The 26981-nt window shown below is 33.6% G+C and overlaps 1 protein-coding gene across 1 annotated transcript in view; it reads left to right on the top strand.

Moving 5' to 3' along the window:
- LOC126817983 (putative molluscan insulin-related peptide(s) receptor) overlaps positions 1–26981 on the top strand; it is a 58293-nt gene that overhangs the window by 10238 nt on the left and 21074 nt on the right. The window contains exons 2-11 of the mRNA XM_050545158.2: positions 690–1232; positions 9699–9871; positions 10422–10617; positions 11769–11867; positions 19124–19271; positions 20295–20509; positions 23267–23393; positions 23890–23943; positions 24625–24791; positions 25404–25574. Coding sequence (XP_050401115.2) covers positions 690–1232; positions 9699–9871; positions 10422–10617; positions 11769–11867; positions 19124–19271; positions 20295–20509; positions 23267–23393; positions 23890–23943; positions 24625–24791; positions 25404–25574 — 1893 coding nt within the window. The remainder of the gene's footprint in view (positions 1–689; positions 1233–9698; positions 9872–10421; positions 10618–11768; positions 11868–19123; positions 19272–20294; positions 20510–23266; positions 23394–23889; positions 23944–24624; positions 24792–25403; positions 25575–26981) is intronic.

The raw sequence follows: 26981 nt of genomic DNA, 5'->3' as shown, positions 1-26981 counted from the left end.
GGTCTTAATTCTTATATCAACATGTTCATTTGTATACTGTGATTGTTAATTTTTATCAAATCACTCTTAAAGATTTATTTGTTGATTTGAAGATCTACATGATCAGTAATATTATTCTTGTAAATGAAATGAGGTTTAACGTCCTTCATGTTAATGACTGGTCTAATGAAGACGGGCACACGCCATACAGTGTGCTATACAATGAGGAAAATTTTGCCTGGGCAGTGGCACTATGGCCTACCGTTATATTGAATTTGAACTGCCAAGGGATCTTGTATGTGCATGCCAATGTATACACAGGTCCTCGGTTTTTTGTCCCATCCGAATGACTAAACAGCTACCCTTGTCAGGCCCTCCGTCCTGCGCCGCTGGAAAATCCCAATGAAGTTTCTCTGTCATTGTTCTTGTAAGAGAATGATATATGACTATCCTCTAATTCACTACCACCGTGCAACTTACATGTATGTTCGACTCACTTTGCTATTTATACAATTACATGTACTAATTAAAGACTTACATGTACATTGCACTTACAACAAATTGAGTACCATTGTATCAAGCAAACTTCAATAAAAAATAAATTTGACAGTTTGCTTGCAGGCCTACAGTACGTGTATTACAAGATATCCTGCTTCTTATAATGGTGTCCTTATTGATTAAATGTCTAAACAAATTCTCTTTTATTTCAGCTTGTACAAGTAAAGATATTCGTAACGATGTTGACAACTTGAGGGAATTAGAGAATTGTACCACTATAGAAGGATACTTGCACATCACATTAATAGAACGAGGTGTGGAAGCAGATTTTGAAAAATATCAATTCCCGAAGCTGGTTGAAATCAGCGGTCATTTACTGCTTTACAGAGTTAGTGGATTGAAAACGTTAAGACGCATATTTCCGAATTTAGCAGTCATTCGAGGTCAGGAGTTATTTCATAACTATGCTTTAACTGCATATGAAATGCAAGACCTTGAAGAATTAGGTCTTGTCAGTTTAACCGCCATTAAGAGAGGAGCCGTCCGATTGGAAAAAAATTCAAAACTTTGTTATGTTGACACAATTGATTGGGCCAAATTGATTGATAGTAAGGAACCAAAAGATAATGTCTTCATTGAAAATAAAGATGAACAAGAATGTGTGAATATCTGCCCTGACAGCTGTGAAAGATCTAAAGTTGATGGGAAACTTGCAAAGCGTTGTTGGAGTTCAAGTGACTGTCAAAAAGGCATGAGTAAGTTAAATTTACTTTTATAATTCAAATGTCTCGTGTTTGTTTTTACAAGACTGATCTGTTATATAATTGTTAAAATATAACATCAAATGTCATGTACACATTAAAAAACAGGAGTTTATTTGATGAGAAAATGGCGTCTGAATAGGTTAGATTGAACAGTAAAAATGTCAATAAAGCATGATAAAAAAAACACATGCCAATAAATCCATTTCGTTATCTCAGTCTGTTATCAGCATGTCCGCTTACAAATTACTCAGTACTGAGCTGAACATCATGCAGTGGTTGGTTATTGCTCAGAAGCCATAATTTATGTACACATACACGTTCAGGTAGTCTGAGAGCTTTGATCTGCAAAATAATCCTGATAATAAATCATCTTTTTTTCCCCTACTTGAACTTGCCATATTTTACAGTTATATACATGTACTATAGTAGGAGCAGGTACATGTACATGCACCCGTGGGTATGCACTGAAAACCTGTATTTCTCAGTTACATAGAATATACATGTACAATGTAGGTACCAGTCGAACTTTACATGTACATTATATGCACTGAAAACCTGTATTTCACAGTTAGGTATATATCGTACATGTACATCTTGTACGCAAATAGTGTTGTGGACCCTCTAGAAATCACAATTTTTTTATTGATGTATATCCAAAAGATTGCAGCTCCTTTTGATATTTGCGCTTATCGGACCGTAACTTCCTAGACTATGGCCCCAGATAGTACGATAAATCATGTTTTTAACTTGTGGTCCCTCTGGAGCTCACAATTTTATGCGATATTAAAATCCTTCAAAATATCACTGTTACACCCTTATGACGCTTGAGTTTGAATTTTGTACAGATCGACCGAAACTGCACAACAAAATGGCCACTTTTCGCATGCAAATAGTGTAAAAGTATGTACATTTGCGGACCCTCTAGAGGTCACAATTTTTATCCGATTTTGATGAAACTTAAAATATATGTTTACGTGAAACTTAAAATATATGTTTACATGTATATCCCAAAGATCTCAGTTCCTGTTGATATTCCTGGATTATGGCTCCTGATGTATGAAAAATTGCTTTTTTTTTTAGTTTGTTCTGTCCATCGCTTCTACAATGTGGGCGTATCTTGTGTGACAACCGCTTGTACATGTACATGTATGTTTGTAATAATTATAATTATAAACGACCAGCGATGGGAAACAATTTTCTGAAAATAATATTAACATTTTAATTTTGCAAATGATTGGCCCATGCGCGGACCGGCCCGAGCCCAAAATCTGAAGAAGAAAAAAAACTATTGTTGCGACACTCCAGAATTGTTGAGCAAGTACACACTGTTTAGTATTATAAGAACCGTAAAGAAGGATAAATAAATGAAGAACAGGGATATTACAGGATAATATTATTAACAGTGTTAATCCCGCCCGAGCAACGTATACATGTATGTATCTATTTTATTGAAGGCATATGCAATAAAACAAAAATTCCCATCGAAAATGGGGTTTGGGGGCACCCCTGCTCAGCACTTTGTATCCATGACTAAGGCAGTTATCAATACCCCTGTCTTGTATAGAATGACTATTCCCAAAAAGAGGCAAACAAACTGCTTCCCATATTTCATAGGTGTTAAGAGATTCTTAGGAAGTAAACGGTTTAATTATTCTGTTGCTTAAGTGAGATATGACTAAATTTAATTGCTCAACTCAAAAATAAATAGATCACAATTACTTAAGTCATTTTTCTCAGCCTGTATTGACCCTACATTTTAAAAACCGCCACTGTCAAAATAAATATGGCTATTATCATGAATGATTTGAGTACAAAAACTGTATCTTCAGTGTCATCTAGCACATACATGTACATGTACAGACAGAGAAGTTTTTGTTTTTTTTCGCTTATCTAAAAACATAAAAAATGTGTTGAGCACTTGTGATATGATCGTGACGATATGTGGTCTTCCATGAAAATACTGATAAAGTACACCTCTATGGTACCTGCAATAAATTAATTACCTACAAGTAACATTATGTTAAAGAAAGTAACATTTATACATGTATGCTAAATATTGTTTTATATAATTAAGTAATGTGTTTTTATACGCCCACATTTTCATGTGGACGTGGACGTTAAGGCTGGGAATCGATATGAAATTTCAATATCGATTATCGGCAAGAATTTGTCAGCGATTATCGATAATAATCGATTATCAATCATTCTTCCGGAAAAACCGAACTTTACTGACCTGTTATTTGTGTTGATCGAGTTACAGTAGTGTTATTATCCTAGTCTAATACTGTGCCGATGTACGTAAAAAAAATCAATTAATGTAAAATAATTAGTTGCTAAATGTAGGATTAACTTGAGTATTATTCTAAGTTTTGTTCTTGATTTGAACCTTTTTTTTATTCCAATATCTCCGATAAATACAAAGACAATACATGTACATGGTTTCTCTTTGCAAGTTACTGGCGATCACACAGTGTTACTAATAATAGAATAAAATATAATAAAAGGCGTCTATTGATTGGACAATAAAAAAATAATTACCGGCTTTCAAAGTAGATTTTTTATGATTGGTTAATTTTGACGAAAACCAAAGTAGAATTCTTCCAAGAAATTACGAGAGATATAGATATTTTCCCGGGAAGTCAAAAACGTGTTTTGTATGGGCTGTATCTGACATGATTTAGTAATAAAAGCTGAGTTGATCATTAATAATACAATTAGTTTTATCGTGAAAGCAGACAATTTCTCTACAAATCAATCAAGAGCAAAAAAGGGAGATAATTCTAATTTTACTATATCACGTGTGATCGTCATTGTTCACAAAGTTCGTGACCTATTTTAGTTTCAACTAGTAATAACAACAAAAACAACGAAAATATTAAGATAATGTATTTAATCTTAAAGTTTAGTTTTTTTTACAATAATATATATTTAAAATGTGCCAGTTTGTAAGCAGAGGGGGGAAATAGTTGTTGTGTTGACGTTGTGTATTCGTTCATTCGTCTGCATGCCAGACTACGGCAAGTTCAGTCATGTGAAAGTGACCGTAACTTGCCGTCAGAAGGTAAATATATCGATATTTGAATTTCAGTATCGATTATCGTATCGCTAAATAACTTCTACCGATTATCGATTATATCGATATTTTTGCACAGCCTTAGTGGACGTACATGTATATTGTCGTTGCCCCTGTCCATCCAGAGGTCTATCCATCCACAATTTGTTTGTGGACACTGTACAGGTCACAATTTTTATCCGATTTTGACCAAACTTGAAATATAGGTCTATTTCCCAAAGATCTCGGTTCCTTTCGATATTCGCATGTATCGGACCATAGCTTCATGGATTATGGCCCCTGATTGTACAAAAAATCACGTTTTTAGTTTATGGACACTCTAGAGGTCATAATTTTGATCCGATTTTGATGAAACTTGAAATGCATGTTTATAACCCAAATATCTTGTTTCCTTTCGATATTCGCGCATATCGGATCAGAGCTTCCTGAATTACATGTATGGCCCCTCATTTTACGAAAAATTGCGTTTTTAGCTTGTGGTCTCTCTAGAGGTCACAATTTTTATCCCTTTAAAAAACTGTTTTAGTATATCACTGTTACACCCTAATAATGGTTGAGTTTGAATTTCGTGAAAATCGGATGAATACTGCGGGCCAAAATGGCCGCTTCTTGTACACAAATAGTGTAAAATATGGTATATCAAGGTTATAGAACCTCTAGAGGTCACAATATTCATGCTATTTTGATGAAACATGGAATGCCATGTTTACATGTATATCCCAAAGATTTTGGTTCCTTTTTATATTTGCGCATAATTGGATTGTAACTTCCTGAATTATGGCTCCTGATTGTACGAAAAATCACGCCTTTAACTTGTGGTCCCTCTAGAGGTCACAATTTTTATCCGATTTAAAAAAACGTTTTAGCATTTCACCATTACTCCCTAATGAGGATTGAATTTGACTATCACGAAAATCGGACGAAAACTGTCAGACAAAATGGACGTTCATATGGTATATGAATGTTATGGACCCTCTAGAGGTCACAATTTTCATCCGATTTTGATGAAACTTGGAATGCATGTTTATATCCCAAAGATCTTGATTCCTTTCAATATTCGTGCATATCGGATTGTAACTTCCTGAATTATGGCCCCTGATTGTACGAAAAATCACGCTTTTAACTTGAGGTCCCTATAGAGGTCACAATTTTTATCCGATTTAAAAAAACGTTTTAGCTTTTCACCGTTACACCATAATGACGGCTGAGTTCGAATTTCGTGAAAATCGGCCTAAAACTGACAGACAAAATGGCCGCCCTACGTTCTCAAATAGCGTAAAAATATGGTATATCAAGGTTGTGGACCCTATAGAGGTCACAATTTTTATCCGATTTTGTTGAAACTTGAAATGTAAGTTCATAACCCAAAGATCTCGGTTCCTTTCGATATTCGCGCATAACGGACGGTAACTTCCTGAATAATGGTCCCTGATTGTACAAAATATCGCGTTTTTATCTTGTGGGCCCTATAGAGGTCATAATTGTTATCCGATTTAAAAAACCATATTATTATATCACCGTTACACCCTAAGGACGGCCGAGTTCAAATTTCATGAAAATCGGCCCAAAACTGACAGACAAAATGGCCGCACTTTGTTCTCATATAGCGTAAAAATATGGTATATCTAGGTTGTGGCCCTATAGAGGTCACAATTTTAATCCAATTTTGATGAAACTTGAAATGTAAGTTTATAACCCAAAGATCTCGGTTCCTTTCGATATTCGCGCATATCGGACCGTAACTTCCTGAATTATGGCCCCTGATTGTACAAAAAATTGCGTTTTTAGCTTGTGGACCCTATGGAGGTCATAATTTTTATCCGATTTAAAAAAACGTATTATTATATCACTGTACACCCTAAGGATGACTGAGTTCGAATTTCGTGAAAATCGGCCCAAAACTGACAGACAAAATGGCCGCCCTTCGTTCTCAAATAGCGTAAAAATATGGTATATCAAGGTTGTGGACCCTATGGAGGTCACAATTTTAATTCAATTTTGATGAAACTTGAAATGTAAGTTTATAACCCAAAGATCTCGGTTCCTTTCGATATTCGCGCATATCGGAACGTAACTTCCTGAATTATGGCCCCTGATTGTACGAAAAATCGCGTTATTAGCTTGTGGACCCTATAGAGGTAATAATTTTTATCCGATTTAAAAAAATGTATTATTATATCACCGTTACACCCTAAGGATGACTGGGTTCGAATTTCGTTAAAATCGGCCCAAAACTGACAGACAAAATGGCCGCCCTTTGTTCTCAAATAGCTTAAAAATATGGTATATCAAGGTTGTGAAATGTAAGTTTATAACCCAAAGATCTCGGTTCCTTCCGATTTGGATGAAACTTTAAATATAGAATATATGTTTTTATCATAAAGATCTTCGTTCCTTTTGATAATCACACATATCCAAACGTAATTTCCTGGATTATGGCCCCTGATTGGTCGAAAAATCACATTTTTAGCTTGTGGATTCTCTATTTTTTTTACAATTTTAAAAATTGTTGAGATATATCACCATTCCAAAATGGTCATATTTACTATTTTGACTGATAATTTTGCAAATTTAACCATGATATTTTCTCTTAGAGTATGACAACGATTCGACTCCATAAAGAACTGGTATTATATTTTGGGGTCTTATAAAACAAGCTGCCGTATTTTGTTTCGCAGTACGCCAGTAGGGCCTATTTATTTGTTTGGCCTGTTTTTAATCCAAGCCAAGAGATTATCTACTGTTGATATATTGATTTTGTTTTAATTAAATGTTTAATTAATTTGAGTACATTTTAGTATAGATTAAGACGTGGAAAATTAGATATTGTCTTAAAATAGGGGGACTTTAAAAATGCAGTCTATGTGCACTGTGTACAAACAGCTACATGTACAGTAGCTGCAAGAGGCAAGTGTCACATTTCCTCTCAAGTTTTAATTTTTGCTAGAATTTTTTTTTTCTTTTAAACTGTAAAAAATAGTGTGATAAATATTATGAACCATATTGTGTTCGTGGTCTGACAACCTGTTGCACGATTTATTAATAAATAGGACAAATTTTAGCAGATCTACAATGTACATGTATAAACTGATTATTAAGTACATGTACATGAGTACACCTGCATGTGAATAACATGATAATACATGTATCTGCAAAGTATGTAACATTATGCCTACAGATACATTATTATTATTGTCTACATTGTTCATCCAACTTATATTTTATATACATGTAATGAAACACTACTATGATAATAATCTTATAGTACATGTACTTTAACATTTGTAATCTTACACTACATGTACATGTACATATTGTATTTGTAGTTCATGAGCATGTGGTGAAGTCATGCCATTTAGATAATGCATGTAAAGTTACCACCAATAATTAAAAGTAACTTCGCAATAATGAAGCTATCTTTTGTAACTGGATACAAAAATGGACAAATAGACTTTTTGGATCATTTTCATTGGTCCAGTCGGAGCAGAACTGTAGAACGTTAAACCCCATTTCATTTCATTTCATTTCTTTAAAAGCAGTGTTAATTTCTAAAGCCGACTGGTTTTGCTCCCAATGTTGGGTGAGAAAATTCCATAGGCCATAGGATTTTCCTGTATTTTTACCCCATGTTTGGATGGGTAGAAAAAGTCCTGGTCCCTTATATAGGTTGGTGTGTACATAAAAGAAGCCTTGGCAGTTGCGTTCTGAAATAATTTCCCCTATAGCACACTGCATAGAGTATGTCCATCTTCATCCGCCTGGTTGGTGCACAATACATGTACATGTACTTGTAGGATGTTAACCCCATTTCACTTTACTGACCAAAAGTGCTTATCATAACTAGATGTAGATACATACATGTACATGTATAACGTCATGTACACATACATGCATTTCAGTACCTTCCTGGGAAAAAATTGTACTATTCTGCAGGTATAAGATGGATAAATCTTTTAACTGGCATTATCAGAACACTTATATTCAATTGCTGGTTAGTGGGTCTTTCTGTCCTTTCGCAACTTTATTTCTGCTAGTGCCTAGCTACATTTTGGCACTTTTACCGATTAGTTTTAAACATCGTAAGAGAGTAAATTTTGAAAATGAAAAATAAAGAAAATAATACTAGTCGGATAGAATTTTCTTGGCGGGCTGGGATGATCACCATCTAATTTTTTTTATTTTGCCTAACTTCGAACATCGGCAACATAGATGTACATGTAAACATGTATAGCAATCTGATTGTTTGTATAAACAATATTTTATTCACAGAACTTGATTTATTAAGACTATTTACGGAAACATAAAAATTCTGCGTTTTTTTTTAAGCACTTGCCCATTATTTCTTTAATTTCAGGACACAGGGTTTGGTTGCATTATGTTTATATCACAAAGATCTTGGTTCTTTTCAATAATCGCGCACATCCAAACATAACAGCCTGGATTATGGCCCCTGACTGTTCGAAACATCGCATTTTTAGCTCTAGAGGTCACAATTTTTATCCGATTTTAAAAAACGTTTAAATGTATCACCGTTAAACCCTAATGACGGTTGAGTTCGAATTTTGTGAAAATCAGACCGAAACTGCCTGACAAAATGGCCGCTCCATGTATGCAAATAGTGTAAAAGTATGTAATATCTTGGTTGTGGACCCTGTAGAAGTCACAATTTTTATCCGATTTTGATGAAACTTAAATATATCTTTATAATATATCCGAAATATCTCAGTCCCTTTCGATATTTGCACATTTCAGACCATAACTTCCTGGATTATGGCCCCTGAGTGAATGAAAAATCTTTCTTTTTTTTGGCTTGATCTCTATCCATCTCCTGCAAAATGTGGGCATATCTTGCCTGGCATCCACTGGGATTCATTGGACGACAAACGGCACAATGATCATGTGACAAACACACGACTTGTATAGCCTTCAATAATAACAACAATATTTTAAAAAATAATCCACTCTGTCTATTGACCTAATTCCAACCCTTGTCATGTGTCATAAGGATTCAGCATTGGAGATTATGTTGGAAAAATATATTATTATTAATGACTGTTTCTCGGTGTATGAGGCATTTGATCAGGGGGTTATATTCAATGAAGATTTTTAAAATTTAACTAACAACTGGACAGTGAAACCATCAAATATATGATCCAATTATTATTTTGATATGTACTGGTGCCTGGAATGTATACGAAGCGTTGAAGACTCGTGGTTCACAAGCCATGCCAAAATCATCTTCCATTTAATTTTCACAATGCAACTTACTGGACCTGTAATGAATATTCAGCAAGCTTGTTTTGGTTTTCTTACTGGATTATCATTATTATTACCGTTAAATGTGATAATAAATCTACAAGTGTACTTTTTTTTTCTTTTTTAAGGCTGTGCTTCTAAATGTGGAGCTGGTAATTTTTGTAATTCTGTAAATGGTGAATGTTGTGATGGCTACTGTATTGGAGGTTGTACGGGACCGAGTAAAGCTGACTGCTTAGCCTGTAAAGAAGTACTGTATAAAAATCAGTGTGAACCACGTTGTGGACCAGGAACATATAAGGTGTGTATGAACTTAATTTCATTTTAAACTAAATAGTATTAAACATAAAAAGGTTGGTATCGCTTGATTACCTAGCTGTAGGTACATGTAATACATTTAGTATCATTTACTGGTACATGTGATCGTAGCCTTCAGACCATGGTTTATGTTCAGTTTCAGTACATTTTATTTTATGTGAAATTTGCCATTATTAGGGATCATTTAATTTATCTAATGTTTAAATTATGATTTCCTGACATTTATAACAGAGTTGTGGGAATCTAGACATAATACAATTTTTTAGGCCTGTTAAGCTATACATGTATAATCTAGATTGTAAACTGTAACAATCTAGTTAACCCTTGTACATGTACATGTACTGGTATTCAGTTGCTGTAACCGACATGTACAGCTGTATGCATGTACATGTATACGATCATCCACGTTCACTGATATATGTTTTGTTATTCCACATTCCTCCACTTTCAAAATTTAAGGATACAAAATTTAAGTTACATCTTTCTGCAAGATAAATCTGATACCATAATTATATTTTTTTTCTTGTCTACAGTACATGGAAAGACGTTGTTTAGAAGATAAACAGTGTATCAATATGGAAAGACGTATTGGCAAAGAAGAATGGAAAATTCTTCGCCGTCAAGCAGGACAAGAAGGAGAATGTGTAGAAGAATGTCCAAAAGGTTTTACTAAAAATGATTCTAGTGGAATTAGTGAATGTTCCAGATGTTCTGCCCATTGTCCAAAAGGTACGTGATTCTACTGTATGTATGAGCAAATGGATTAAGATGAAGTATTTAATATAAATAAACGAATCATTAGGGAATTAAAATAATTACTAAACAACCAAACTTTTGCTTATAGTTTATAGACTCGATTTACCAGATTGTCAATAATCATTGTCCTTACGATATTTAAATGATACAAACATAATGGCTTAGGTGTTATTTAGTGAATAATCTAGACTAGATGATTAAAATGAAAATCGTAGGTTATATGCCATTATGTCATCAATGTTCAGACAATCTCATAGACAAACAATTTAAGATAAAAACGGATTTAACATCCAACTGTTCTGCACCAACTGGGTTAATGCAGTGTACTATGAGGGATATTTTGCCCAGACGTCAATGTTTCTGTTGACTCCATCTATCAAGGGTTCTGTTACAAGCATGCCAATGAGTACATGGATGGACCTCAGTTGTCCTTTGGCAGGTGCGTCATCATGCTGCACCACTGAAGCTGGCAAACCAGTCTGAGAAATCCTTTGGAACTTCTAAGCCAACAAGTGCCTTGGATAAAACGTGGGACCTCCGGATTAGTGAGCAATCACCGTACTTACTGAGCCACTGTGGTTCGCTATAGATGAACAATATGGCGACATGTTGTCTTTGGGTACTATGGATGACTGTAACTGTCATCTGTCCAAGTAGATAATCAGTACTACAATGATTTAGCACCAACATATTTGTGTGAATGTAGAGGAGTTCTTTTTTCTCACATTGGGGAATGTTATTACTTTTTTACATTTACATGCAATATTTATCTTTTCTTATGAAGGGGGGTTGGATGGCTAAATGGTTAGCGTGCGCGCGCTGTATCATAAAGTCTGTCATTGAGTCGACTGGCGTGGTTTCGAATCCCCTGTTGTACGTGACAAGGAGTAGGGTCGCCTGTCCAACCTCGTGGGTTTTCTCCGGGTCCTCCGGTTTCCTCCCACTGCTAAAGACCCCTATGCGCAAGCGAATTATTGAAATAAAATAAAACCATATGTTAGTCCCGAAATGACCTAGTTTGTGTCGAGTGGACGTTAAACCCCATTTCTCTCTCTCTCTCTCTTTTTTCTAATGAAATTTGTAAAGACCAAGAAATAAATAATGTTTTTGTATTTTTTTTTTAGTGTGTACAGGCCGTGTAATTGACAGCATTGATTCAGCTCAAACATTAAAGGGCTGTACTACGATAACTGGACCACTAGAGATAGAAGTTGATGGCGGAAGTAAGTTCCAAGTTTTTATTATATTTATAGTCACACATACCCTTACTATTTTCTTTAAACATACATTATGCAAGAGCTAAATCTGCCGATTTCACGTCTTTCTTTATGCCTGAAATCTTCTCTAAATTATTAATTAGACATTAATTAACTTATCCAGGCCATAATCAATCTCTCGATGTCATCGCTAGCCTACTACGATAATTATTGGATTAGGATCCGAATTGCTGCTCAACTTTCATTCATGATTTAATCATGAAATGGATAATCGAGACTTATGTTTTTTATCGTACCGACTTTAGTAACGGTGATCGAGGCTAGGCAGAAAATTCAATTGCTAAATTCTCGGTTCAAAGTGGATCAATTTCACTAAAAAATTTAACATATTCCCTTTACATTATCTATTTTTTTTACTATTATAGTGAGAACTGCCAGCTCTTTATCTAATCTCGCATAATGTATCTTTAATTTAGAATGAGAACTACTGACATTAATAACAATATTAAGGACAAAAGTTCATACAGATGTCATCCTTGTTTAAGAAAATTATGCAAATATGTGAGACTATGTCAATGTGTACAAATCAAGAAATAACCAGTAAAGACATAAAATCATTTAAGATTAGACAACTCTGTCAACTGTGCCAGTACTTATGTTGTTTATTGTTTAAGGGCGTTGCCATGTCTTAAGATTCGCACTAACTTTTCAAACTATTTCTCTGTGATATTTTAGTACCTCTCTCCTTTTCCCTTAAAAACACAAATCGTCAACAGAAAGAAACGTTCACTGCGCCGGATGGGTCAGGATTGTTGGTGAAAGGGAGGGAATCCCTGACCTTGGTTGATCGAAAAATAGTATCCGAATTTGTTTTGAACGTTTCGATTAGTATAGTAGCTCGTCTTTCTTTGTTTCTCCATAGAAATATGCTTCTGTAGCCTGGTTTTGGTCATTTCTGATACACAGAAACTAGAGTAGGGGGAATTCATTCGATCTCGAATAACTAGTCTTTTTGACAGGTGCCAATAACGAAAAAATGGCTCCATTCATTTTCTTTGTTTTGTGGGACAAAGATCTCATATTATTTTCATAAACTACACAGACAGGAGCGGCAAAGTCTACTCATCGCTAATTCATGATATTTTGTCCAATTTTATACAAATAGTATTATTTATTACACGAATACATCACAATTCGAAAGGACCTTTTTTTTGTAACCAATGAAAACGTTGAAAAAATACAAGTTCTACTCAACCGATTTTAACAAACTTGGCATCAATTTGATGGGACCAATTGAGATTATATGAAATAGATTTTATTTCAGACCAGTTTACATAACGACCTATGAATTTTTTTTGATTTTCTGGAATTTTGGCATTATTATTGGCACCATGAAAAAACACTCCCGTAATTTTATTAAACACTAGCTTAGCTATTTGCATGCCAAAAATTATTTAATTCGGATCAGGCAAGACTGAGAAAATTGGGTATTTTTAAGCCAATTTCAAAATTTAATATCTCTAAATCAAGAAAAGATATGTGCCCAAACTATGACTTAAATCACAGCTTCAGATGTCTATTTAACGATCATACTAAATTTATGTGGAACAGAGTTTAAAAAATAATATAAAATTAATTGTAAAGTTACCATAGGTTAGACATGGCAACGCCCTTAACATGTAAAACCTGTAGAATGCAATATGTAGGCCAAATCATTACTCAGTTCAGCACTAGGCAAAAATAAAATAAGAATAAGGTAATATAAAGTTTAAAAAACCTGGCCACACCCCTTCATTAATCCCCCCATTTTAATATGCCTGGTCATAATTTCGTGCGTTCCATGTACAAAGAATTCCTGATAAAAATCAGAAAAAATTAAACATGCCATAGCAGAAAGTCTGTGAATGCATAGACTTGATTCAGTTTGGCCTTACGGTTTAAATGAGTTAAATTCAGGGGGTTTCAAAATCATTCATAATCATGCATAATTTTCCTTACTTGTAAAATTTTACCTTTATTATAAGCTACTTTTCATGTTTCGTATCATAAGTCAATGACTTCATCATTCCTATGATGTCAGAACTTCCTACAATGTCATAACTGACTTCTAATCATTTTGTATTTAATTCTTCAGCTAAACGATGTTTTTTTTTATTTTGATTTTGTATTCTATTAATTATTGTATATTAACACATGGAACTGTAGTCGTATATTGCCATTGCCTCTGTCCGTCGTCCACAATTTCTTGTGGACACTCTACAGACTACATTTATTATCTGATCAGTTTGAAATTTATTTATGCATTGTTTACATTAGTTAGACACAGAAGCCTATTAATTATTTAATTTCAACAATTTTTGTTAATTACTTCTAGAGTTATGGTTCTTGTTTTACTTTGTTGAAACTTCAGAATGCTCTAACGACTAAAATTATCATCTGATCTGCATTAAATTTACATGTACAATTTAAATTAGTAATATGAAGAATCATATTGAATTTCAACAATTTCCTATGATAACTTCTAGAGTTATGGCCCTCGTTGAACCTTGTGAATTAGATAAGAGAAAACGAAAAAAAATAGAAAAAGTCTGTGCATCACCAAGTATAGAATGAATAAAAACAAGGGAATGTACAGACTATTTCTATTTTTCTTGTTTTCTCTTATCTAGTGACATTCAATTACTTTTTTGAATTGTCTGATACTGTATCCTCTCACAGTCTCACATAACAACTTTTAGTCCTCAAAGGCGAAATTCGCCTGTGTATCTATTATCACTCATCACTTCAGTCAGCTACATGTATATAGAAGGATAACACATGTTTTCCTTTTTTCACTTCCGTTTCTTGAAATCTTCATTACGCATCTATTGTAGCAATGATCTCTGTGTTTGGATCGTGTTTAACCAATTCTATCACATGTGATAATGACCAACACCAATAGTGTCCTTTAAATCCAGAAGAAAGCTCTTTGTGTAAAATCAAAACTTAAAATATATTTTATCTCCAAAAGATCGCATTTTCTTTCGATATTGGCATGTATCACACCGTAACTTCATGGATTTAATGGCCCCTGATTGTTTGAAAAATCACTTTTTTAGCTTGGGATTCTCTAAAAGTCACAATTTTTATCCTATTTTGATGAAACTGAAAATGTATGCTTATATCCCAAAGATCTTGATTCCTTTCGAACTTCGAACATATCTGACACAAACTTCTTTATTGGGGCTCCTGATTGTAAAAAAATCTTGTTTTTACCTTGTGGTCCCTCCAGAGGTCACTATTTTTATCCAATTCAAAAAAACATTCGACTATATCACAGTTACACCATATTAATGGTTGAGTTCAAATTTCGTGAAAATCGTACTGAAACTGCTTGACAAAATGTGCCGCTCCCTGTACGCAAATAGTGTTAAAGTATGTAATATCAAGGTTGTGGACCCTCTAGAGGTCACAACTTTCATCCGATTTATATCCCAGATTTTGGTTCATTTCGATATTCATGCGTATCAGACTGTAACTTCCTGGATTATGGCCCATGATTATACAAAAAATTATGGGTTTTTTTTAGCTTGTCTGTCCATCCCTTACAAAATGTTGGTGTATTTTGCATGGCAACTGCTTTTCTAGCTTGTGAACCCTCTAGAGATCACAATTTTTATCCAATTTTAAAAAAGCGTTCGCATATATCACTGTTGGGAGATAAACTTATATTTCAAGTTTCGGCAAAATCGGATAAAAATTATGACCTGTAGAGTGTTCAGAAACAAATTGTGGACAGACAGGGGAAGAACAATATACGTCCACGCTATAATGTGGGCATTTAAAAATGGAATTACAGGAAAAGTTGATAAATCAAATGTGTAGTAATAAATCAGCTTATCCACCTACATTAAATGTTACTGTCAAATTGCATTGAATGAAGACAGATCATTTCTGCTATTATTTTCTTTTCATTGTAAAACGCAGAATAGTAGAACCTTGAACCCGATTTCATATTATTTTTATGGTTCTGTTTATTGTAGCTGTTGGACATATTCCTGAAGCAATGGCCTGAGAAATCCCTCTCTGGCCATTGCTGGATTGACTTCTGATACTTGAACTTTTGAGGGACTGTGTCTATTCTTCCTGTTTATTTAAATCTCTCCTAAGTACAGCAACATGACAGCCCTTCGTTTAATCTGGGTTCTTCCCTAAAACATAGGACAGTGATTTAAGATATTAAAAACAGTATTGTTCGTCTCCAAACAGTATTGTTTACATTGTAGATTGTAGCCATTTTGATAGCCTCACACAATCAGTTTTTCTGCAATATTCTACTATGCACTGGTTAATTGGGCGCAATAAATTTTGTGAGTCATGATGTATTGTTATGTAAACAAAATTTGGAGCTCTGTTTAAACCTGAATGATATTGTTACGCAGTTACAGGTATTGGTTGTTAATTGGACTATTGATCAGTCATAATTTGAGAAAGAAATTTGTGCTGAATATAGCAGTGCTTGAGTGGGATTAAGTCTAATCAAACAAAACACTGCGAGGAGTATGCTGTTGGATGGCTTTTGAAAACATTTTAACGAATTAAAGGTTCACACTTAACAGAAAACTCTTTTAAAACATATCTAATGGATTGAAAATGAGTTGAAAATAGAAGTATCGTTTTTATACGCCCACATTGAAATGTGGTCGTATATTGTTGTCGCCCCCGTCTGTCCGTCCGGCCGGCGCTCTATAGGCTAAAGTTAATATCCGATTGACTTTAAATTTATACACAGTGTTAAGGGTCGTGAGACGAAGAAGCCTATTGATTTTCAGCGATTTTCGATAATTACTGTCGGAGTTATGGCCCTTGATCACTTCAAAAAATCTTGTGGACGCTCTGGAGGACAAAGTTAATATTCGATTAACTTTAAATTTACACACAGTGTTTAAGGTCATGAAACAAAGAAGCCTATTCATTTTCAGCGATTTCTGATAATTTTTGCCAGAGTTATGGCCCTTGATCACTTTGAAAATTCTTGTGGACGCTCTAGAGGTCAAAGTTAATATCCGATTGACTTTAAATTTATACACAGTGTATAAGGTCATGAGACGAAGAAGCCTATTGATTTTCAACGATTTCCGATAATTACTGCCAGAGTTATGGCCCTTGATCACTTTGAAAAATCTTGTGGATGTGCTAGAGGCTAAAGTGAATATCTGATTGACTTTAAATGTATACATAGTGTTTAAGGTCATGAGACGAAGAAACCTATTGATTTTCAGCGATTTCCAATAATTACTGCCAGAGTTATGGCCCTTGATCACTTTGAAAAATCTTGTGGACGCTCTAGAGGCTAAAGTTAATATCCGATTGACTTTAAATTTATACACAGTGTTTACGGTCATGAGACGAAGAAGCCTATTGATTTTCAGCGATTTCTGATAATTTTTGCCAGAGTTATGGCCCTTGATCACTTTGAAAATTCTTGTGGACGCTCTAAAGGCTAAAGTTAATATCCGATTGACTTTAAATTTATACACAGTGTTTAAGATCTTGAGACGAACAAGTATATTGATTTTCAAGAATCTTTATGACTTGAACAGCTAAAAGTTTTGTATACTAAACGTTAGCATGGGGCAGAAACCAAACAAATTCTAATGGTTTTCTGATAATTACTTAATGAGTGGTTACTCTTAATCAGATTTTAATGTATTTCATTACCGAAAAAAGTACAAATATGTGACAACTCTTGTTGACTGCCCGGACAATATAGCTGCTGTGGGCGTATGTTTCGTTGCCTGGCAACCTATCTTTAATAGAGTTCATTGTATGTTGATTGTTACTTTATTTAGACTGTACATGTACTGATCTTTGGAAATGCAAACTTAGCTCACTGAAAAGTGCATACAAAAGCACTGTGCAACAATGCCAACAATATTAATTTGTTTTACACCAATCAAACTTTTGATCTTTTGGTTTGTGTTTTGAATTAGCTGTATCAAACACCCTGTTCCCTGCCTTCTGCAGAAAATTGGAATTTACAGAAAAGGGTCTGTCCATCTGTCACACCTTTTGGAACACAATGACTGAATGAGCACTTCTACTTGAAGTAGACTGTTCATAATTCAGAGTTGGTGCGGATGTTGTAAGGTATTTGGTGACATGACATTATACACTTTCATTGTTTCGTAAGGTGAATGTCTTGACTGGATTCAATGATTTCCAATGATTACTGCCAGAGTTATGGTTCTTGATCATGTGATAAAATCTTGTGGACGTGCTAGAGGCTAAAGTTAATATAAATTTATACACAGTAATCGATTCTAATGATTTCTGATAATTATTTAATGGGTTGTTACTCATAATCAGATTTTAGTGTTGCAAATGTTTTCATTACTGGCAAAAGTAAAAATATGCGACGGCTCTTGTTGACTGCTCGGACAACTTAGCTGCTGTGGGCGTATGTTTTGTTTCTAGCAACCTATCTTTATGTAAATGTAAAAGTATCTTGTTCTGCCTTTTTAACTTTAAAGCATAATAATAACAATTATTAATTATACACATCAAGACCAGAAACAACAAAACCAAAACAAAATACATCTGACTAGAAAGAATCAATCCAAATATACATACTTCATATCATGATCAGCTCATAATTTTTCAAACATCACAATATCCAAAATTCTTAATTTTTTGTTGATACTCCCAGATATAATTTCCTACATTTAATGTCATTTTTTTAGATCAAAAACAAAAGGGGTTGAGGTAAAGATCCTGACCTTAAAGCATTACTTTTATCACAATTGTATTCACGCTACATGTAGATTATTATAATCCGGATTATTTACTTGGACAAATGACATGAGCAAATTTCACTTAAAAGGCGTCAAACCCCTTTTATTTATGGTAGGTAAAAACAAAGTGCACTTTTTAGTTGATCTAATGTTATATTGATGAGTGATGAAACAAGATCTATACAATTACATTTTTTTTTTTGAAATATAAAAGCTGTAATATTCCTGTCTAAAAGATAAATATATATACCATACTTTCAGACCATACATAACAAATAAAATAATTTATCCTTGTTTACTTACATTAAGATGTATTTCAACATACTCCCACTTTAAGCTGCAGCATGATTACATACATAAATACTATGTGCCTAAAGATACAAATTTTAATTATATTTATGCTATTCAGGCACATGGCTCTAACTTAGTGTAAGCAAGACTTTAGACATTTAATGAAAGCTTTATTGACTTATTGTGTTGTTATTACAGGTCATATTGTTATGGAGCTAGAAGAGAGCTTAGGATATGTTGAGGAAGTTACCCATTACATTAAAGTCACAAGATCCTATCCAATTCTCTCTCTTCATTTCTTTAAAAATTTAAAGGTCATCCGAGGCGAGAAACTAGATCAGTCACAGTAAGACGATATATTTTTTGAATGATAGTCTGTGTGTGTAGGAGTAACTTAATATTTACGTGAAAGAATTTTTGATCAATAATGAGGCTGTTTAGGTCATGATGATTGATTGGAGTTAAACCATTCAACACAAGTCAACTTGTCCGCAGAAATCATCAGAAAAAGAAGTATAAATGGAACTCAGATATTTGTTTTATTTTAATTAAGCTTATTAAAGGAAGGGAAATTACAAGGCAATAATTGAGTCTCCAAAGGTTTTATGATAATATCTTTGTCTCTTAAAAAATACAGTAAGCTTACAAAATATAAATTAGCCCTTGGTGGTATATGCAATATACTTGACCCACCACCCAAAAATGAAGTTTAAGTTTTTAAATTGTGTATTAAAAATAGACAGGCAGTTCAGTGTAGACATCAAATAGGTGTCCTAAAAGTTTTTTTTTTTTATAAATATGGTTTTTCAGTTTAAGTTAAATTGGGAATAAAGTTTAAAATCAATACAAAGTAGATGTCACCAAATACTTATTCATAATTGGACATTAAAACTCTATTCTATAGGTAGAATTATCTTTTTGAGAATTGTGAATGATATTTGTAGGTGTCTCCATCTATTGTGTCTATTCAATGACATTTGATTTCAGTACGATAAATTGTTTAGGAAGTAAATTGCACGTATTATAACCATAATATTCGTCTTTTAGGGAATTTTAACCCCCAAGCACTTAGTTCATGTATATATTGTCTATGTGAACAGCCCAAAACTACTGTTCTTCAGACCAGGCAGTCTCAAACTGTCCGAGATGAGTGAATAGCTCTCTGTATCATAGGGCTATTTACTAGTTCTATAGGGAACCACAGATTTTCATGTGACGCAGTTGCTTTGGTGAGGTCTAAGGAACTCTAGTTTGGGCGGTTTCGGGTGGTTCCACTGCTAAAGGGTTAAGTAGAAGTATAAACAAGGATAATTAAATCTTATAGTCTTTCATTGTATTGACTTCCATGTATTGTTTAATCTACTTTCAGCTATAGCTTGAATATATTTGACAATCCAAATCTTCAAGAACTGTTTACACCAGAGGTTTCCAAGAATCTGAAAATTATCAATGGTCAAGCTAAATTTAATTTTAATCGCAAATTGTGTTTTCATAAAATCAAGGAGTTTTTAAAGAATGTTGGATTGTATAAAGAAGGAAGTGAAATGGCTGACGTTGAAAGTACAAATGGTGATTCTATTCCATGTAAGTGTGTCTTATAAATTATAATAAAAATTACTTGATTCAAAATTGGCTATTTCTACCGATAAATATATGATATGATATTTGGCAATGACATTGAACATGACTAAATATTGTGAATGACAATGATATCCTACCTTTTGAAATTATTGCGCAATACAGACAAATGTGTTTTGTCCATTTAATGGATGGAATATGTTGAGATAGGATCATTGATTTTTATGTGGGCAACATTGTTGTACATGTAATTTTCAAGCTTGTTAATGTTAATAGATATTCACAAATACAACTAAACCTAAGACATTAATAGAATCAGTAATAATTGACAATTCCACCAGAGTATTTAAAGATGGATTTATTTTAATACAATATAATATATTTTTTTTTTTATGCCCATGTTAGTTGAATGCTGATTTATTGTTTAAATGCTTTTCAAATATTCTATAAAGTTCAAATGATCAATTTTTTGATGGTATTTAGTACAGTTTTACTAGATTTCAAGAAATTGTGAACCTTTCAAATCAATATAGTTTCCTTTATCCATTGATGTGTTTGTGAAAAAGAATTATATTAATTGATTTCATTGAATTAGTATCATTGTATATCCTGACTCCTTTTTGGAGAGATTAAATGATCAATTTCCATTAGTTTTATTAAATACCAAAAAATGAAAACAGATTTGAGTTGAAAAACTAATGTACTGTATGTATTGCCATGTTTTGATTTTAATTTGTTCAAATAAACTGCTAGAAATTTTAATCTAACTAGATCTGCCAGGCAGATATGAACTTATGAAAGTTTGATATTCACAGTCACTTCCTGTCACAGGTCATGGGTTATATAAACAGTCTCAACAAGAAAAATTAATTATTAAAATCAGTCAAAAATTCACAAAGTTATAAGAGAGAGAAAGAGAAATGGGGTTTAACGTCCACTCGACACAAACTAGGTCATTTCCGGACTAACATGGTTTAATTTTTTTACATAATTCGCTTGCGCGTAGGGGTCTTTAGCAGTGGGAGGAAACCGGAGGACCCGGAGAAAACCCACGAGGCTGGACAGGCGACCCTACTCCTTGCCACGTACAACCGGGGATTCACAAAGTTGTAAGCTTAAATATAGCGAGAAACATTTCACCCGGGCAAACAAATAATCTGAAAAATAAAGGGAAATAACAGAGACTTGTATTGCTATAATCTGATTGACTTCCGGGGATCTCGGTGGCTAAGTGGGTAAGGCGCTGGCTCGCTAGCCTGGAGGTCGGGTGTTCGATCCCTGCATTGGCCGAGAAAGTTCATCCCGATTTTCCGGCGTGGTTCCCCCTTGTCAGTGATGCAGGACGGAGGGCCTGACAAGGACAGCTGTCTAGTCATTCGGATGAGACGAAAAACCGAGGTCCCGTGTACACATTGGCGTGCACGTAAAAGATCCCTTGACAGTTGGAATTCGATATAAGAGTAGGCCGTAGTGCCGCTGTCTGGGCAAAATTTCCCTCATAGCACACTGTATGGCGTATGCCCGTCTTCATTAGCCCAGTTCGGAGCAAAACAGTAGGACGTTAAACCCCATTTCATTTCATTTCATTTCTGATTGACTTCCCATTCCAGAAAAAATGATCAAGCCATTTAAAAACTGGACGGATCAGAAAATGAAATGAAAATGGAGAGTAAGAACTAAAAATACCGGGAAATTATTGAAAAATAAAATGAGATAAATTTAAATGGAACTTATATTTTCGGAGTCAGAATAACTTCAGCTGTTCGAATATTTAGGTCAAATTTGTACATTTTGAAAATTAAGGAAGTAAATTGTCTTGTAAACAACTTTGTCGGCACGAAATAGGTCAAGGCGAAATTCAACCCTGATCCTAGCTATCCAGAAATGGATTTATTTCGGAAATAAGAGACAAATTCTCCAAACCACGGCCTAATGTGTTTTGGGGTTTGTTTTTTTTTCAAAATTCTGCTCTGAACATTTTATAGGCACTCCTTCAAGGATTCAGAAAATATAACTTTGATCCTTTTAAATTTTCTCAAAGGGGAGACAAGTTAGAAAATTTCTAATGACATGGTTGAAGTTGGATCAGCCAAGTTTCATGAAAATCGTGATAATATTAAAGAAGTTGTCAAGTTGGATTTTACTTCCTGGATGAGATGTCAAGGAAGTAATTTATAAAATTTGAAAATTGGAAAGAGCAGATTGAAAGTAAATGTTTCAAGGTACTTAAAGAAAAAAGAATTAGTACAATAGGTCAAAAAGTCACAAAGTTACAGCTAGTAGGTCAACTGTTTTTGTAGGAAAATTCGGCAATTTGGGATTCATAAAACATTTTGAAAATATATTTAAACAGAAAACATCACCCATTCTTGCGGGGTAGGTAAAAGTTACAGAAAGATCCTATGATTATATTCTGTCTGAGATATAAGATTTGCAGGAAAAGAACAAAAAAAAAAAAATAATAATAACTAACAAAAACAATAAGCTTTCATATGAAATATGAAAGCTTAATTATCTGTTCATATACATGTACATACAGACAACTGATTGAAAATAAACCCACAGAAATTCAAAATGTCAGAATCTGTCTATCACCGCATTGTGTACTGTTTGTGCAGCAGACCAAGATTAGGATCTGGGGTAGTTGGACAGATTCTGAAATCACATAAAAAAAAAATATGTTAATCTTAAGAAAAATGACCAGTTAATATGGTTTATATACATGTAGAGCTTCAATAATTTCTGATTCTTCTGTATTTCTAGGCGAAGTTACCAAGATTAATCTGAGTGTTATAAACTTAACCCCAGACTTCGCTCATTTACAGTGGGAGAAGTTTAAAGGACAGGATGAACGGAAATTACTCAGTTATGTTGTTCATTACAGAGAGGTGTAAGTAGGAATTACTGTTTACTGTTAGACAATTATCTGTTGGGATAATGTGTTTTGTAAATAATTTTGTATATAAACTATAAATGGATTGATTCTGGTACCATCTGGAATGAAAGAAGACTTTAAATCCCATTTGTTATTGTGTGATGCCCTTTAAAAAATTTATATCAAATGTCTGGGTTATGTTGTGTTCAGATTTATAAGGACATTAAAGTATTCATTTCATAGATCTATTTAATTTTTTAAACAGTGCAATATTTGATTTATTAATATTTCAAATATGAGAAAAAATAAATAGTAAAAACATGCAGATATAATTTCACTAGCTTTTCAGAAATAAAAAAATTAATGAGGTTTCCTTTATCAAACATAAAACATTTGATTTAGATTCTAATGAACAGATTGATTTTACATCAAATTAAAAAAAAATCGTCTTGGCTATTATGTCCATATTATATGTACTTTTGAAAATTTATGTGGGTGTTTTATATTACAGGAAATCTAAGAATATAAACATATTTCAAGGAAGAGATGCTTGTTCTGAATCTGTGTAAGTAATAATATTATATTGGTATAGTTGGACTGGATTACTAATTACCAATTATATTTTACATTTACAGTGTTGTATAAACAGGATATATATTTCACATAATGACAAATAGAGTAGCTTCCAGTCTGTGATAAAAGAATATTATTATTAAGAATACCGGTATCTAACAGAATATCCAAAACAATTTACTCTGTAGGCTATTGAACATATTAAATTAAAAGGTCATGTTTACTTTTGATTTTTCTGTACTTAATTTTAAAAGAATTTTATAATTTAAATTATGCTAATAAGTTTGATTGGTATTTTGTTTAAAAAGTTACCCCTCCATTATTCAATGCTATTTGCAGGTGAACCCTACTTGCCACTCTCAATGAAATTTGCTTCATATCCTTTAAAGCTACCAAGTCATGCTGCTTGTTATAGAAAAGCTAAGTTAAATAAGGGTTTAGAATTTATGTGAGGTCTCCTCTTTATGCTTACTTCTCCAACATGTTGCTTTGTTAGAACCAGGTAATCTAGATCAGAAACGACCAAAGTCTTTTATTAATCATTATGCTTGACATTTGGTTGAGAACTTCTCAATTTCTAGGCATATTGCATGATAGATTCATAGTTTAGTATATGATTTAGTCTTTCCTGGTGCATGTGCTTTTTAATGCTCTGTTTATTTTTTTTATTCAGATGGAAGACAAAAGAAGTGGAAGCAGAAAAGAGCGGTCCTCCGCAGGAAGTCTTGACCAATCTAACACCCTGGACTCTGTATGCTGCCTACATTCAAACCTATACAATTGGAGGTGCTAGCAAAACTGCTATATCAAACGTCACCTACTTCAGAACACTGGCAACAAGTATGTCCATTTTATTTTTATAAGTATTAAACTGCTACATAAATATATCAGTAAATTGCACTGTACAAACCTCAGAACGTTTTTGGCGTCCATATGTCAAAATAAGTATAAAGGGAGTATTTTTCTATATAATAAATGTTTTTATGTAGCAAGAATATATTTTTTAAACTGCTTTAAGCAATAGAAACAAACTTGAAACTACATATTTTTATGAAAATGAAGGAAATTCGAAAATGTATATTGCTGTCTCTGCTGTCCGCCATCCACAATTTCTTGTGAACACTCTACAGTAATTCGGGCCTTGATGATATTTTTTAAAAACTTGATGGGATTGTTCATCTAGAACATAATCCAATTTTAAAATTTTGAACTGTAACATAGGATACTTAAGTACTCTTGTCTCCCATATCATGGACAGCTCAAATAAATAAAGCCGGTGGAGGCCCCATTTTGGTTGTGTGGTCTTATATTGTCTACCAATACCACATTTATCATCCGTATGATTTTATAACAGAATGTTGCAGCAGATTAATTAGAACTTTATATTTTACACGGATACTGGAATATGATTGATATGTCAGATATATTAATTTGTACAAAACTGTCTTTCAGATCCAACGGGTCCAGTCAATTTACAAGTCGATGCTGAAATTGAGGGAGAGCTGCATGTTAGATGGAAACCACCAAAATTTCCAAATGGCAATGTAACATTTTACAAGGTGTACTGGCAACGGCAGATGCTGAAAAGAGAAGAATTCGATAAGAGAGATTATTGTAAAGAACGTAAGAAAAGATTTATATGTCTAATATTGCTGAATTGATACTGTATATAACTTAGGCAACACAAATAAAATAACTTGTTTCTCGGGCACCGCCCGCACGCAAAATTGGTTGCGCGTGCAGTCTATTTATTAGTCTTGATGAAAAAAAATAAATATGTAACGCCCGCCCGCACATCGACAAGCAAGTCGTAAAAAAAATATCCCGCATGTACCTACATCCGCCATACATGTATATCTATTCAAATGTATTAAAACTGATTCAGATGAACATGCTGTCTTTTTTATCCGAACAATGGCGAAGTTTGGCAGATTTGCCTTTTTTATTGATATCGAAAGAACCTCCATTTTGTATCACGTGATATTAATTACCTCCCCTGATAAACTAGAATTTGATTCGTGTTAAAAGTCATTGGCAACAATATTTCAATCATTCGATCGTAATCGGCTCATTATTGCCGGCTTCAGTCGGTCCTTTTGATAAAATAATGAACCGTAGAACAGGTTAATTAATTATAGCTAAGAATACGATACGATGACGATAGTCGTCATAATGCATACCTTAGAATCTGGGTCATTATTAGCACATTTACGGTAGTTTCGATAATCCGGAAAATAATAATTGGATTACCGATTTGATGGTTTTACTGACCAGTTGTTAGTTAGATTTAAATAGTCATTCAATATAAACACCGGATAGAACACCGAATATCCTGAGAAACACACCGAATATCCCAAGAAACAGTATTTCCGGCAATCTCCAATACCGATGACACGGTGTGACATGCATTGGTTGGAATTCGGTAAATAATTATAAATAAACCGGCGATACTAGATTTAGTTTTAAATACTGTTTACCATGATTATTATTTTTGATACACCTGGTGAAAGAGGCTTAGTTTTTAAAAATATTGTTGTCTTTATGGAGGGCTATTACATAGTCGTATGGAATTTTATTTTAAACCAATTTCAATTATGTGAATTAAATATGGAAAATTATTTTCCTTTCAGTCAGTGTTCAGTCTCAGTGTTTTAGTAGACTTGATTTTGGGTTTATGTTTTAAGTATGTACAATAAAGTTGAATATAACGGAAAGCAAAAACGTAAACAAGTAATGACTTTCTCATTTAAAAAAAAAAAAAAAAAAAAAAGAAAGACCGCCCTCCCGCCCCAACAATTTTCAGCAATAGCCAAATTTTATTTTGCACCATCAATGAGTAAAAAAAAAAAAGAAACCGCCCTCCCTCCCTACAGTTTCAGCTGTCAGTTGCCCGAGAAACAAGACATTTATTTTGTGTGGCCTTAGCTAGACTTAATGGTTACAATGACTTAATGGTTACAATGAATGTTATTTAATGTATTTAGATGAGTTTTCTAACTCTTTTACCAATGTGTCTATAGCCGAGTTGTA

This window comes from Patella vulgata, chromosome 4, assembly GCF_932274485.2.
Source record: "Patella vulgata chromosome 4, xgPatVulg1.2, whole genome shotgun sequence".
Classification (NCBI taxonomy): domain Eukaryota; kingdom Metazoa; phylum Mollusca; class Gastropoda; family Patellidae; genus Patella; species Patella vulgata.
The sequence above is the reverse complement of the archived record's forward strand: the minus strand, read 5'-3'. Positions and strand labels throughout refer to the sequence as shown.